General features: G+C 32.4%; 1 protein-coding gene across 1 annotated transcript in view; it reads left to right on the top strand.

The window, feature by feature from the left end:
- Positions 1–14,973, top strand: part of FAT4 (FAT atypical cadherin 4) — a 163,816-nt gene that overhangs the window by 135,073 nt on the left and 13,770 nt on the right. Inside the window, exons 10-13 of the mRNA XM_077140084.1 lie at positions 2,277–2,381; positions 6,197–6,504; positions 12,169–12,254; positions 13,249–13,428. Of these exons, the coding sequence (XP_076996199.1) occupies positions 2,277–2,381; positions 6,197–6,504; positions 12,169–12,254; positions 13,249–13,428 (679 nt within the window). The remainder of the gene's footprint in view (positions 1–2,276; positions 2,382–6,196; positions 6,505–12,168; positions 12,255–13,248; positions 13,429–14,973) is intronic.

Below are 14,973 nucleotides of genomic sequence, written 5' to 3'. Positions count from 1 at the left end.
AGCAAGAATAAAGTTAATGTGGTACATGATGTGAAAATTAATTTCTTGATTTTTCACAAAGTTAATTAGAAGACCAGAATTTATATCAATTGTTGATATGCTTCAGTGACTCAAAAGAAACTCCCTCTCAAATTATTTATACCTCCAAAATCCAGGAGATCCTGAAGAAAAATATCAGCCTAATAACTATAAAAACCAATATTACTTTCCCAATAGTAAACAAAAATTTTTTGTGTCTACTTAAACACTAATTAGAAAGCACAATTCTAGCTAGTAACTGCCTCAGCTGTTGACTTCCTGCACCCAGGTTTTTATTGTTTCGAGCACATTCCTGCACTCAGGTCCTCCCTGGGAGAACCGTGCTATAAAATGCAGCTTATTCTGTGGATCTTGTATAACAGTGGGTCCGTAGCCCCTTTCACCTTTTCCATTAACTTTCCCCCATCTGGATGCATTTTAGGTGTGGTATTTGGAGTAAGACCAGGGCTTATTACCATATGGATAACGGAGCCGTTTTTCTGCAAACTCAGGTTAGTCAGGTTAGGATGAGATTTGTCCGTCACTTGTACATCATTTAACTGTAAATAGGAACTTTTTGCAAATATATTAAGTCATATGCTGTCTCTGCGTAGGAATTTTACTGGGAAACTTGACAAATGACCTTTTTTTAAAGATGGGAGGAGTAGCTCAGAGTTCTTTTTAAATCATGCCAAACCATATATTAGTATATGTGACCAGGAAATCATAGAATACAGACCAAATTTAGTGGATAAATATGAACTGAAGCTTTCCATTAGACAGACTTTTGTGGCTCATGTTAGAAAGGATAAGAGGCTCAATTCTTGAATGATTTTATTTGCAAGGGTGGAATTAGGCTGTTTACCTTAGATGATACACTGACTTACGAGACATTTATAACTTCGTCTTCTACTATCAGAACACTTCACAGCTGCAAGGCAAAGACAAGTATTGTTAATTGACTTGCAGCATTAATTAAGTCAATGATCCAAGATTTTCTTTCACAGTGTTTCAACACATCAGATTATTTTACCAGGAGCATGTTAGAGCAATTCAAATTGCTACATTCTTTAATAGTCATTATGTCATTAATGCTGGAATTTAAATAGACTCCCTGAAGGCAAAGCAATGATGAGAAATGTAGCCAACAGGTCTTATTATTTATTTTCCACTGGGCAATAATGCTGTTGTGTTTAAAACAAAACAAAACAAAACATTATGTTTCCACTTCTCCAAAATGGTCTGTCACAAATCCAGGCAGAAAACACTTGAGGCAGAAAATTGTCTTCTTTCCACAGCCTCTCTTTTGTGTGATGCTTTGTACAGATTTAGAATAGTCTTGCCTATCACTTGAATGTAACATACTGCTGCAATATTTAAAATTGAATACCTGTGACTCCAGATTAGTGGTTTGTTTATTTTCATGTTTTCCCCTTACAGTTGAAAGATATTCTGAAATTTTCTCAGTATTTTAGCTTGGAGGGAGGTCCCCAATTTTATATACAAGGAAAAACTGTTGTATTTATTACCTTAAGATGTACAGACATTTAAGTGTTCAGTTAGCAGGGTCACGTTGTCTGACCCCTACTTATAATTTCAAATGAAAAAAATTGTGGCTACAAAATGAAAAAAAACAGACCTTAGTTAAACAAAAAACTTGTTTAGCTAAAACTTGTTTTCTAAGGCTGGTTGATATGATGAAATGGATTGTGTATATTCAACATTCTTTCCACCATCCAGATTTCCTTAACTCAGATTTTTATATGTAAGAATCAATCTCATCTAGCTTATTTTAGAGAGAGAGGATTTTATTTGAGAAATAAGCTAAATGGATTGATTCTTACCTCTGAAAAATATGAATCAAGGAAATAGAAACATTGAAAAGAATACTACAAAAGTTTCAACTAACTAAAAAATAGGAAAGAAGAAGGGACAACAGCATGGGGGGATAAAGTCAGGGAAAATTTTGAAATATGTACACCACTTTTGTTTCCCTGTAAACAGTTTTTCCTTAGAAAGGGTCTATGTAAATGATTTCCTAAGTATTGTAGTGTGTCTCTCTACAATAGGACAACAAAGTAAATTTTGATCTCAGAGATAATCCAATTTCCTCAAATTAAGTTAAATGTTCTTTTATTTCCAAGATATGACCACTCAGGATAAATTTTTACACATGGTAATAGAGTAATGATGATATATTAATATTGATATGTAAGGGTTTTTTGTTTGTTTGTTTGTTAACATTTTATACATTTCAGGGAAATTGTGTGAGTCTTCAGTCAATTACTGTGAGTGCAATCCCTGTTTTAATGGTGGATCCTGCCAGAGTGGTGTGGAGTCATACTACTGCCATTGTCCATTTGGTGAGTAGAACTTAGTTTTTGATGTAAAATATCAATCTATTTTGGTCAACAATTAACAATTTTGTTTTATTGTAGCCATGAGTGATTAAGAAGATATTGTTTTACACAAGAGGTTTTAGTTGGAAGGTTTAATATTTTAAAAGTTAGTTATGGAAAACTCATTGGATATATTGCTTTGCTCATTACCAGAAAAATAATCAACTCAAGATAATTGAATTTGAAGTTGTCTCCCTAGGACATTTTCTCCTTAAGTAGTTAGGCATGCTTTCTTTTTCAGCCTGGAACCTAGCAAATGTAAACTTTTTAGCCACTATTTTACATCACTCTTGTATTTCAAATCTTTCAGATTCAGTTGAAAGTGTTCTTTTATTTTCTTAATTTTGCATTTTACATGAATTCAGCCACTTCTATTAGAAGGATCTACTTACTAGAGATTGTGGATTTCATGATAGGCTTTTTGTCAAAGTTACAACATAACTAATAAAACTTCAGACTGGATTCTTGTGATGATAAAGTTGTTACAATGAACTTCTCCATGCCCATACAAATTTGTCTGTTCATCTTCTTGGAATGAGCCAAAGGATTCTTCTCAGGTCTTAATCAAGTGTTACCTAAGAACTGGACCAAGCAAGTTTCAGAGAAAGCTCATTTTAACTTGGTTTGTTTCATAGGTTTGTGATCATTCAATTTATTTAAAACTGCTTAAACTCACCATGTAATATCCATCTCCAGAAGTCCTGCAGTCTTAAGAGAACTTGCATCTCTCCTCAAATAAGAAAGGAGATGGACATTTTAAAATCTTTCCTTGAGCATATTATTGTGCTAAATGGACCTCAAAAGTGAAACGTATTTATCAACTATGACTTGAAAATAATTTGACAGTTTAAATAACCAGTAAAATGTGCTTAGATACCATTTCTTTTCAAACAATTCCATGGGTATATCTAGTTGCTGCTGTTGTTTTAAATAAACGCATCAATAGAATGTTAAAGAGAATCATAAGAGAGAGGCATCCAATTTTGAACTATGCATTCTACCACTTGGCCAGAAATTGTGTTATTTGCCGAAGGTCAAAAATTGAATCACATGATGATGTGTTACCTAGAACACAAATTTTATTCTCAGTCCAATATGATTTTCAAGTACCCTACTTTTTAAAAATGTTTTTGAGATTCTTCCCAACATGCCTATGAAACAATGAAAAATAGATAAAGTTCAATACAACCACAACTTTATGTATCATAAACCTTCTTTCTTTCAAGGATCCCCTATCACCCTAAATGTTACTACTTTTATAGATACGCTCAGACAGGCTTCATGATACAACCTGTGTTTTGGAAAGCAACATAAATGAAAGAGTGATTGGAATGGAAAGAGGAAAAAATAATTTTCAAGTGTCTGAACAAAGGTGTTTACAGTTTTAGGGATTCCTTTGCATTCCAGTTACAATTATGAGGACTTTAGAAAATTGGTTCCAAATAGGAACGCATGCTGCAGTTTAGCTGATATCACAGTCACAGCCAACTGGTGCAGATGTTTTGGGATTTGCATGGGCCTTGCTCTGACCTGAGCTGATATCCCCAGAGAAAGGGGAATAGCAGGGCATTGCAAATTAAATAGAGGCAGTGGATACGTAGCTGCTGGTGGAAATCTCTCCCCCGTTCCATCCAGTACCAGAGCCCACACAGAGACACGCACCCAAACAGTACTTACACTCAGACACTGTTAGCTGACAGCATAAGCACTTACAAAACAAAACTACACTCAGCAAATTCTTGAAACAACATACATGGTTTGAGATCTAGAGAGAGAATCAAAAGGAAAAAGTATTTTCCTTCTCCAATTGAATGTAGATGAGACATACAAATAAAAATGACAGATAGAATACCTAAACAAATAGCTGGACGTAGGTCCACATGCATCTTATTTTAACTATAATTTTGAAGTTAGAAAACAATTTCGTACTGTTGATCTTCTTACCGGTGGAAGAATTTCTGTTTGGTTGTATTTTTTATTTTTTATTTTTAGATTCCTTAAGAAAACAATATGTTTTCAGACTTTATGAAGACAGCTTGTAATATTATCATTTCTTGGAATTATGGATATATTGTTAATAGATGCATATGCCAGAAATATCCTTAAAATTAAAGTGATTTTCATAATTTCTCTTGGATTTTATGTAAATTTATTTCCTGGTATTCACTTTTCAGGGCAGTGTTAAGATCCACGCTAAATGGATTGAAATATGAAAATACCTTTTTCATTTTTAAACAACAAAAAAATCCTTAAGTAAAAAAATCTATAAAGAAATATTTTCCTGTTTAAAAAAACAGTATCAATTTCAATAAAAATATACTTTTTTCTAGTACCATATAATTCATGCATACATTCATACTCAAAATCTAGAATAGATTATATTTTAATCATAAGTGACTTGAGTGTACCCATTGTACAAATTATTCTTCAATAATTTCTATTTTTGATTTGTAGCCTTTGTTTTGCTTTAACTTCAGTTAGTTTTAAAAAATAATATGTATGTATCAAGTATACTACATATCAAAAATAATGCTATATAAATATAGCTACATAAAATATTTAATATAAATATAGACAGTATATAAGTTTAAAGCATATTATATTCATGTATTAAATATGAATATATATCATTTAAAATATATTATATATATTTATAATGTCTACAACTCATTTAGACTTCAACTGCAAAGTTTTAAAATGATAAAGCTATATGTAAATATATATATGATATATATAAATGACACAAGCTTTTGTAGTAGGTCTAGATCATTTTAATTTAAAGGACTGTTAAATATGCAATGTGATGTAGTTAAAACAAGTAGACAGTTAGGAGATCTAGGCTCAAATTTTGGCTCTCTCATCTGTCACTCGTGGTTCTGTGACCTTGGACAAGTTTTAAATATTTTGTAAAATGATACCATTGGTTTGTTCTAGTGCAATAATTCCTTGACTCTAAATTTACAATACATGTGCAGCCAAAATTAAGGAATGAAACCTTCGCAAGTTAGTAAAATTCATGATGTCTTGGCTTGTGTTAATTTTCCAATCATTTACCACACTCTACTAATACTTGTGAGAAAAGAATTTTGGCACAGCATTGGAACTTCAGTAAAACTCATTTTTCAATTTGAAAAAGAATCAACACAAACAAATGGGCATGCTGGATTTCAGAAAGCAGAGAAGTATTTTAACGTAGGCTGCAATAAATCATACCCGAAGAGGGAATAAAATAAGAAAGAGATAAAAATGTAAAACAGGCATTTTCTTTCCTAAAAGCAATGATTTCTTTCCCCAATTTTATGACCCTTGAAAACTTCATGAGTGCAGGGGCTGATTGTTGTAAAAGTTACAGCAAAGGGGCTCTCAACTGCAATAACGATTCGGTTTCTATAAATTATGTATTTTGAAGGGAGTTCTTCAATTGAAAACTATAGCATAGTTAAGACAAAAAGATTGACAAAATAGTTTTGGAATTTTTCCAGGACATAATCTCCATACTCCACTCTACTATGTTTGTAATTTTTAGAAAGAGGCCATACTTAGAAATGTTCCCTAAATAACTGCAAGAAAACTACCACATTGATTTATCACCCCTGTGGTATGCTCTGAAGGTAACAATTTCATTCTAGCTAAAATTTAGTTTAGATAGTATTTTGGGGGAAGGAATTTTGAACAGGTATTAAAAGCATGAGTCATTATTGTGACATAGACAAGGTGGGAATGCAAATCATTTAGTAACATGTCCTTGGAATTTGACTTACCAATAACCCCATTTGCAGGTGTCTTTGGGAAACACTGCGAGTTGAACAGCTACGGCTTTGAAGAGTTATCATACATGGAGTTTCCCAGCTTGGATCCCAACAACAACTATATTTATGTCAAATTTGCCACGATTAAAAGCCATGCTTTATTGCTTTACAACTATGATAACCAGACAGGAGACCGGGCTGAGTTTCTGGCCCTAGAAATTGCTGAAGACAGACTGAGGTTCTCCTACAACATCGGCAGCGGCACGTACAAGCTCACCACAATGAAGAAGGTGTCGGATGGGCATTTCCACACCGTGATCGCCCGGAGAGCTGGGATGGTAAGTCCTGTCACTCAGCGCGGAGCCACGCTTCCTTCTTGCTGGGTATCCCGTCACACCATTGATCAAGCTATGACTGGGGTGCAGATGAGTTCAATTTGATATATTCATTATTTGAACACTTTTGTAAAAAAGCTAAAACAAGTTTATAGGTACTATATGCATGACAACCATGCTATTTCTCAAAAACAATAAAAGGTAACAGTAAAAGAAAATAACCCGGTGCTTAAAAATCTCATTGATATTGCCTGTATATTCTAAAGGCCATGCCAGGCAACTTTTAAAATAGCACCTCTTCTTTCTTATGCATTCCTGTCCTAACTGGAAAAAAAAAAACATGAAAGAACAAAGGATAAAACTTTCCTACGAATAAATTACTGACAAAATTATGATACTTAGCACATATTTCAATATAATATCATTCTTTGTAATCCTTAATAATCCATTATCTCAATATATTGTTACCTGAGAGCTACGAACCTGAAAGTGTGTTAGGATTAAGGATGGTGTTTTGACTTTATTCAGAATTATAAATACAGAATATTTAAGGTTCTCATATTATATTCAATTTTATGATATGGCTGTCATGCTGTAACAAATGCAGTATATATTATTAAGACTGTGTTTTTTAAAATACTTTGATTTATATATCATATATAAATCATCATATCTTCCCACTGTTAATGTTTGAAAATATTTGACATAGATATAGTAGAATGGAAGGGTTTTATTTCTGTATTCATTTGTTTATCTTCCCAATTATTTCTCAGTGGTTTCCTCATCTGTAACAGTTATCGAGGATTTTGAAAAAGTAAATGTTAATTAAAAACTCTTAAAATATGTTTGGATTTGAACTTAGCAATCATAATTGCCATTTATGATTCATATTTTACCCTCTGAAAGGAGTAGATTTCGTTAAAATATTAAATCATGCGTGTTCTAGTTTGCTAGCTGCTGGAATGCAATATACCAGAAACGAATGGCTTTTAAAAGGGGGGAATTGAATGAGTTGTTAGTTTACAGTTCTAAGGCCGAGAAAATGTCCCAATTAAAACAAGTTTATAGAAATGTACAATCTAAGCCATCCACGAAAGATACCGTGGTTTAAGAAGGCCGTTGTATTTCAGGGTCTCTCTCAAGTGAGAAGGCACATGGCGAACACAGGGTTTCTCTCTCATCTGGAAGGGCACATGGCGAGTACGGTGTCATCAGTTAGCTTTCTCTCTTGACTTCCTGTTTCATGAAGCTCCCTGGGAGGCGTTTTCCTTCTTCATCTCCAAAGGTCACTGGCTCGTGGACTTTCTGCCTCTTGGTGCTGCAGCATTCTCTGCTCTCTCTGAATCTCCATTCTCCAAAGTGTTTCCTCTTTTATAGGACTCCAGTAAACCAGTCAGGACCCACCTAAATGGGTGGAGACATGTCATCCCCTAATTCAGTTTAACAACCACTCTTGACTAAATCACATCATCCAGGGAGATGATCTGATTACAGTTTCAAACATACAGTATTGAATAGGGATTATTCTACCTTTATGAAATGGGATTTTGATTAACACATGGCTTTTCTAGGGAGCATACATCCTTTTAAACTAGCACAATGCATTAAAAGAAAACAGCTAGAACAGCAAAATAAATATTCAGAGAAACGGGGATCTAAATAACCATAGTCTTTTTAAATCTGAGAACTATGACAAGCTAGCAAAAAATACAGTAAATTATATAGTTCTGAATCTGAGCAAATGAACATATATTTGGCTGAAGTTATATATCTCTTGCCACTAAATTTGGGGGACTAAATTAAATTGTTGGATTACAAATAAATGAAAAGTGTAATATATTTAAAATGTTTTTACTATAATCTTACCAGTTTCTTCTCTGGTTCATAATTAATTTTAAAGCTATACTTCCAATACTGAATTTTGTCTGTACAATATGGATAACAAGCAGTCTTTTTTCAAAGGACAAAATCTTCCATTAGCTTTCAGGAATATTTAAAATTCCCTTTAGTTTTAGTTTTGCATTTTTTTCTCAATGCTAATTTAGCACAACATTCAAATGATTTAAACAACTTTTGAAATACAGTGCTAGTTACAGAGCAAATTTATGAATCATTTTAATTATGCATTGTTTTCCATTTGCTTATGAAATTGGTGTTAATTTCTCTAATTGCAACTTTTTTCTAACATGCTTAATTTAAACAATGCATACTATTAAAATTAGCCCTAATACTTTGAGAATGAGGCCAAAATATAAGAATAAAATTAAGCAGCACTAATCATAAATTGTGACATATATATTCTAAAAACAAAATGTTGAAAACTACTAAATTGAAGATCTGATTTGAGAGCAGTTCTAGTTGTCTATTGGAAAAGGATTGGACAGAAAAATAAAATCTGGTCTATATGTGGATAATAATACCTGCAAATTTCAGTATTATTATTAATATTATATATTATTTTAAAATATTATAACTTAATTTCTTGCAGATAAAATAGCAGCTTTATAACTGCTGATTGTCCTGATTTGTCATCACCACCTGCCCCATACAGATTAAGTCAACATTGGAATGTTTTGCTTGATTTTGGTGACAGTGAAGTTTAAATTATGAGCATGCCTAAAAATCCACCCCAACTGCAGCAGATATAAAACAGAGGTATAAGAAATAAATTTCAGAAATAAAAGTTTTTCAGATGAGTCATAGGTGACTGTGCTGATTTCTCCTTGATATTTTGAAACCAGCATGCTATTAAATTAGTCTGTAAATCACTGGGAGAATACGGATTTAGAAAATTCCAATATTCTTGATGATCAATAGAACCAGAGAAAGTGAGCCTGGCAGAATTAGGAAAAATGAAAAGAGCTTTGAACATAGGTTTATGCTGACTGCGACTACACTAGAAATAATCATTTTCTAAGACAGAGAGTCGGTTCTAATAGGGAAGAGTCGATGGAGCCTCACCCAGTTCTCCAAGTGTACAGAAGACAAACATATTCTTGCGATGCTGTGAAGAGGACTCTTATGTAGATTAGAAATTTTATCTGAGAACCCGAAAGGTCCTTCTAAACTTCATCAACACTTGATCCTTGGGAGTGAGGAGAATGGACCCTCTCTGTGAGGTTGTCAAAGGATTAGAGAAACATTTTCCCATCTATTTGTAGTCTGTGGTCATAGCTATCAAGTTTTGGAGAATGCCAAATGCTGAAAACAGCGCCTTTGTCATTAAAATGTCTGCCATAGGAAATGCATAGCCCTTTTTCATGAGACATCCAGAATAAGACCCCTTCTGGGATTTGAATCTGGCATTTTCTGCAGTTCAAAACGATTTTGTTGGAAACTGGTAAAATCATTAACTTCTCAGCTTTGAATCATTGCATAGACAGGGCAAAAACATCTCAATTTACAGAGGTGGTAATAGTAAAAGAAGGAGCATTTAACTGCAAAGATTAAATTGCATGAACTACTATTGAATTAAAGAAATTCTTAGGTATCCTTTCCTTGATTGAGTAGCCTTGAAATGAGTCATTTCCATTTGTAACAATATTCTAGAAGGCAGGAAACCCGATATCTAATGCTTTTGAAAATAAGAACTATATATTGAATATTAAGATAGACTAAAATATAATTCCATTTTAGACTAAAATCTAGTACCATTATGTAAGTATTAGTCTTATTGAGATATTCATAAATATCTACATGATACTCTAATTGTGGTAGTTTTAGGTAGCTCTATAACCAATACTTCATACAGTATACATGGAAAGAGATGTGTTAAGATTTTATTTCAGAAATACATCAAAGGGAATTGTGCTGAAGTAAGAGTCTACAAAGCAGCATCAGTTGTATTATGATAACCTAATACTACCTTTGAGATTGAATGTCACTCTGTTTATGGATCACTGGGAAAACATCATTAACTATTGGAAGATTTAAATAAATGGGATATGAATGTCTTGACATAAAATTAGAAGCATAGATTTTTCTTACAACGTTAGGATTCATAATAATTTACTTGAGAAGATTACAAGGAAAATACCTGGCTTATATGAGTTTCCTGTATGGAGTTTATTAAATCATAGAAATATTTTTAAGTATTTTACCCAGTAATTTTGGATGCTTAATAACGATCATTTGATCCTGTTCATTATTACTGAAATGTCGGATATTTAAGATGTACATTTACACATCTCCTATCCAAATCTGTATTTTATGAACAATCCATAAATATCATATAAAATAGTCATAAAATGTGAGCTATTAAGGAAATGAGTCATTTCCATTCATAACAAAATTCTAGAAGAAAGAAAACCTGATATCTAATTTCTTTGCACATAAGTTGAAATGTTAGTCAACACGCTTAACTTCCCTGTGTTGTTTCTTACATTTGCTTTCTTCCTATTGAAGTTTACTTCAGATTACAGACATTTTGATAAATCGTACTTTGTAAATGGCATTTACATTTTTACTATATAAATATAACAAAGAAAGAGTAACCCACTTGTGTAGCATTCCAATATATTTATCTAGAAAGAACCCTTTATTTTATGCATTGGGGGAAACCCTTATTCTCCTCTGGTTCTGTATTTTGTCTTTTGCCTCTCCTTGTGATTTACTGGCCTTATTATAAAATGTCACACTCTAAATGTCATCCTTACAATTTCATCCACTAAAATATATAAAGTTTTGCCATTTTAAGAATTGTATTCAATTTTGAGAACAAAGGAAGACATCACAACAGCATCAGAGCACAAAATAATCTTGGCTTACAATCTGGGCCTTACACTCTACCCCAGCCGTACTCAGTAGCTATTACCCACTGCATCCACTGACTTTTGTCAGAGGCCTCATACTTTTTCCCGTTGATGGCTTCATTTATTGATCAAACAGAATATTTTTGCTAAAAGCAAAAGGCGTTTGTGTCAGGGATATGCATTTCTTAGGCTGCAAAAATGACAGCTGTTTGTTTACAAATAATCCAGGAAATTTCTACTGTGTGGCAGTATATAATAATGCACTGCAATATATGTAGATATATTGTAATATTTATAATAATGATTCTTATCATAAATGGAAAAAGCACCATTTTTTATGGTGTCCTCTATGAGTCCTCTTTGCCTCAAACTTTACATTTAGTACAAGTATTATTACAATCTTCATAAGTTGCTATAATAGTATTTGCACTGTACTTTCATAATCATTTTATGATTGTGATAATCTACTCACTTTTAAATATAGGTGAAATATTATTGGAATAAGACATTGGGAGTTCAAAAGTAAAATGCCTTTGCATTTTCTGGAACAGCTGCACAGTAGAACAGACATGTTTCTTATGATGGTGACTCAGGAAGCTCTCCCAGACCTCCTACAGAGGCTAATGGCATTTTAATGTTTTCATCTGTAAAGCCACAAGGCTGGAAATGGTTTCTCAAAGCACCCTCCCACCTCTTATACGTAAAAGTTTCAAAATTGTAATTTTAGAAGTATCTAAGAAATAGGTGCCTATAATTTGGTATTATATTATAACTATATTGCTTGATTTCTATTATAATACATTAAATAAAATTTCAACACTATGTTCACATAGAAACAAGTCTGAAAAAGTGTTGGCTGAGAGCATAGTAGGGACAGGGGAACCCAAAATGAGTGTTTCCTTCTCTTTCTTTATAGGCAGCTTCCTTAACTGTGGACTCCTGCACTGAGAACCAAGAACTGGGATATTGCACTGTCAGCAATGTGGCAGTGTCAGATGACTGGTGAGTAAAATCATTCATTTGATCTTATGGTTAGAAATAATTTTATGTTGCCAAGTGTCAACACAAAATTTTCAGACATTTTGTTCCCACCAAAGGGATTTTCATACTAGAAAATAAAACTAATAATAAAACACAGCTAATAATAAGTTACACTATACTGTGTAAAACTTGTAGCATTAAGTGGTAGAGATAGGATAAAACCCTGGAAAAGAAAGTTCAAAAGAGCCTTCAGTCTTCCAAATGCTTCATGAAGGAGTTGTGTGTACCTGGGTCATGAAAGAAGGGGCAGGTAAGGATCCCAACTCTTGTAAAACACATTCTCTGCAGGTTGCATGTGACATTTATCGACGGATGTTTTCTGATGGTACCAACACAACATTCACCTATTTAAAGCACAAGGGGTTTTAATAAAAATAATTTCAAATAGAGAAAAAGAAATAATTTCACTTCACCATTTGCATTAATCAACTTTGTGGCATCCTGTGCCATTTCTGTAGTGAAAGAACAATGCGAACTAACATTAATATTAGAGGTGTCACTCCTTCTGCTACATTTTCTCTTTTCTCTGGTTTTATGTTCCTTACTACTGACCTCATATTGTTATATAAGTCTAATTTGTCTAATCAAAATATTATTTCCTTAAGTTTATTTTATATATACCTTCAAGACCTATCAATCCTGTGGGTTATCTGTTTAAATGTCAAAGCACCTCTAACATATTATAATTATATTATATATAAGCACCTCTAATATAATATAATTCTATTGTTTGATATGCATTATAATGCATTAATACATTAAATGAATGTGTTAAATTAATAATATATTAAATAAGGAACAATTTAGAGGACATGTATCAACCTGGGTCTTCCACCCCAATTGACCATGCTAAAATAGGTGTCAGAAAATATTATATTCACACTTTTTAAAATTAAGCTGCCTATTGAAATTTATGATGCCAATGCTAATACACTTATCTCTCTCTCTTGCTTAGGACTCTTGATGTTCAGCCAAATCGAGTTACAGTTGGAGGTATTCGATCCTTAGAACCGATCCTTCAGAGGAGAGGGCACGTGGAAAGTCATGATTTTGTGGGATGCATAATGGAGTTTGCTGTCAACGGAAGGCCTCTGGAACCCAGCCAAGCGCTGGCTGCACGTGGCATCCTAGATCAGTATGACAGCTTTATATTTTACTATTTTAAATAAGATTGCCTCAAGTGTATAATATATGAGCAACAAAAGATGAAATTTTTTGTGTGTGCCCAAAACATAAAAAATACCAAAAATATTACCTTGTTTTAGATTTTTAATATTTATTGGTAGTTGAATGATACCTGTTCGGCATTAAGTGTGATATTTAGTTAGAAAATTAGTTTTTTATTTTCAGACTAAGAAAGAATATATATGTAGGTATGTGTATGCTCTACCTTACCTTATAGAGAGATGCCTTGAAGATTACATGAATTAAATGGGTGAATCACATAATAAAGAACCTGACATATAGTTAATAATGAGTCCTTAGCTACCATGCATATGGAAAATTTTGTTTGAATTTTATATTGAACATATGTATTCCAAAATAAGTCAATCCACCTTTAACCAAAGGTGATAACATGATTAAAATTGTAAACTCTATGATATTTTTTCTTATTTATTATTAATTAGGTTCCTAGAGATGATTTAGGAATTGTGAGAGTAACATATTTTATTTAAAAAATTCTTCTGTTCATAAGAAAAATGTCCAGAAAAATTATAAAGATAATGAAAGAAACCTATAGTTTAACGATCCAGAGATAAGCACTGTTAAATTGTTATAATGAACATGACTGCCTAACATTACATAATATGAACGTGCCCTATTTTAACTAATGTTATATACTTTAGTAGTTTCCACTTTTATCAAAATATTAATAACTGATTATGAAAATATTTACACAAAAATCTTTGCTGACATTTTTTTCTTAGATGAGATTTTTTTAAATGAAATCACAAAGACCAAGTTGTGAACCCTTTTTAATGTTTGTAACTTGTTTTAAAACAATTTGGCATTTGACATTAGTCTAAAACATGTTGTTATTTTATTATAAAAGTAGTATTATCTCATTATATTAATAAAAAAATACAGAATAATGCAGAGTTATCATCGCTAACCACCATTAATTGTTTGGTGTGCAGACTTCTATATCTTACTCCATGTTCATACCAATACTTTTTAAATATTGAAAAATTTTTTCCATTTAAAATATATTGAGAACATCCTTTTAGATCAAAACATAATTTACAAGTTATATATGCTGCCAAATTGCTTTTCAGAAAGGTTATATGGTAATATATGTACATATTTTCTTGTTTTATATGCCAGAAATGTTCCTACATTAATTTTCACCCAAATTATGTATCATGAAACTTATATTTCATGACTCTTCAGAAAATTTGTAATGAGACAGAATTTTCTTGAAATGAGAATTTTTAATCAAATTTTTCCCATCACTGTTTGCCTTAAAAGATTATAAAGACTGACAATTCATTGGAAACTTTTATTTCCTCTTATTATACTTAATGAAGCTTGTCTTGTTCATAAACGTACCTTGTTTTGATATGTTGGATACCATTTTCTTCGGTTACATTGGGCCAATGACAAATCTAAGGGGCTAAATATTTCAAGATCCACAAACTTGAGGATATTACTTTTTAAAAAAATTCCTTTAGAATTCATC

This window comes from Tamandua tetradactyla, chromosome 22 (assembly GCF_023851605.1).
Source record: "Tamandua tetradactyla isolate mTamTet1 chromosome 22, mTamTet1.pri, whole genome shotgun sequence".
Lineage (NCBI taxonomy): Eukaryota > Metazoa > Chordata > Mammalia > Pilosa > Myrmecophagidae > Tamandua > Tamandua tetradactyla.
This window is presented reverse-complemented; position numbering and strand designations above follow the sequence as displayed.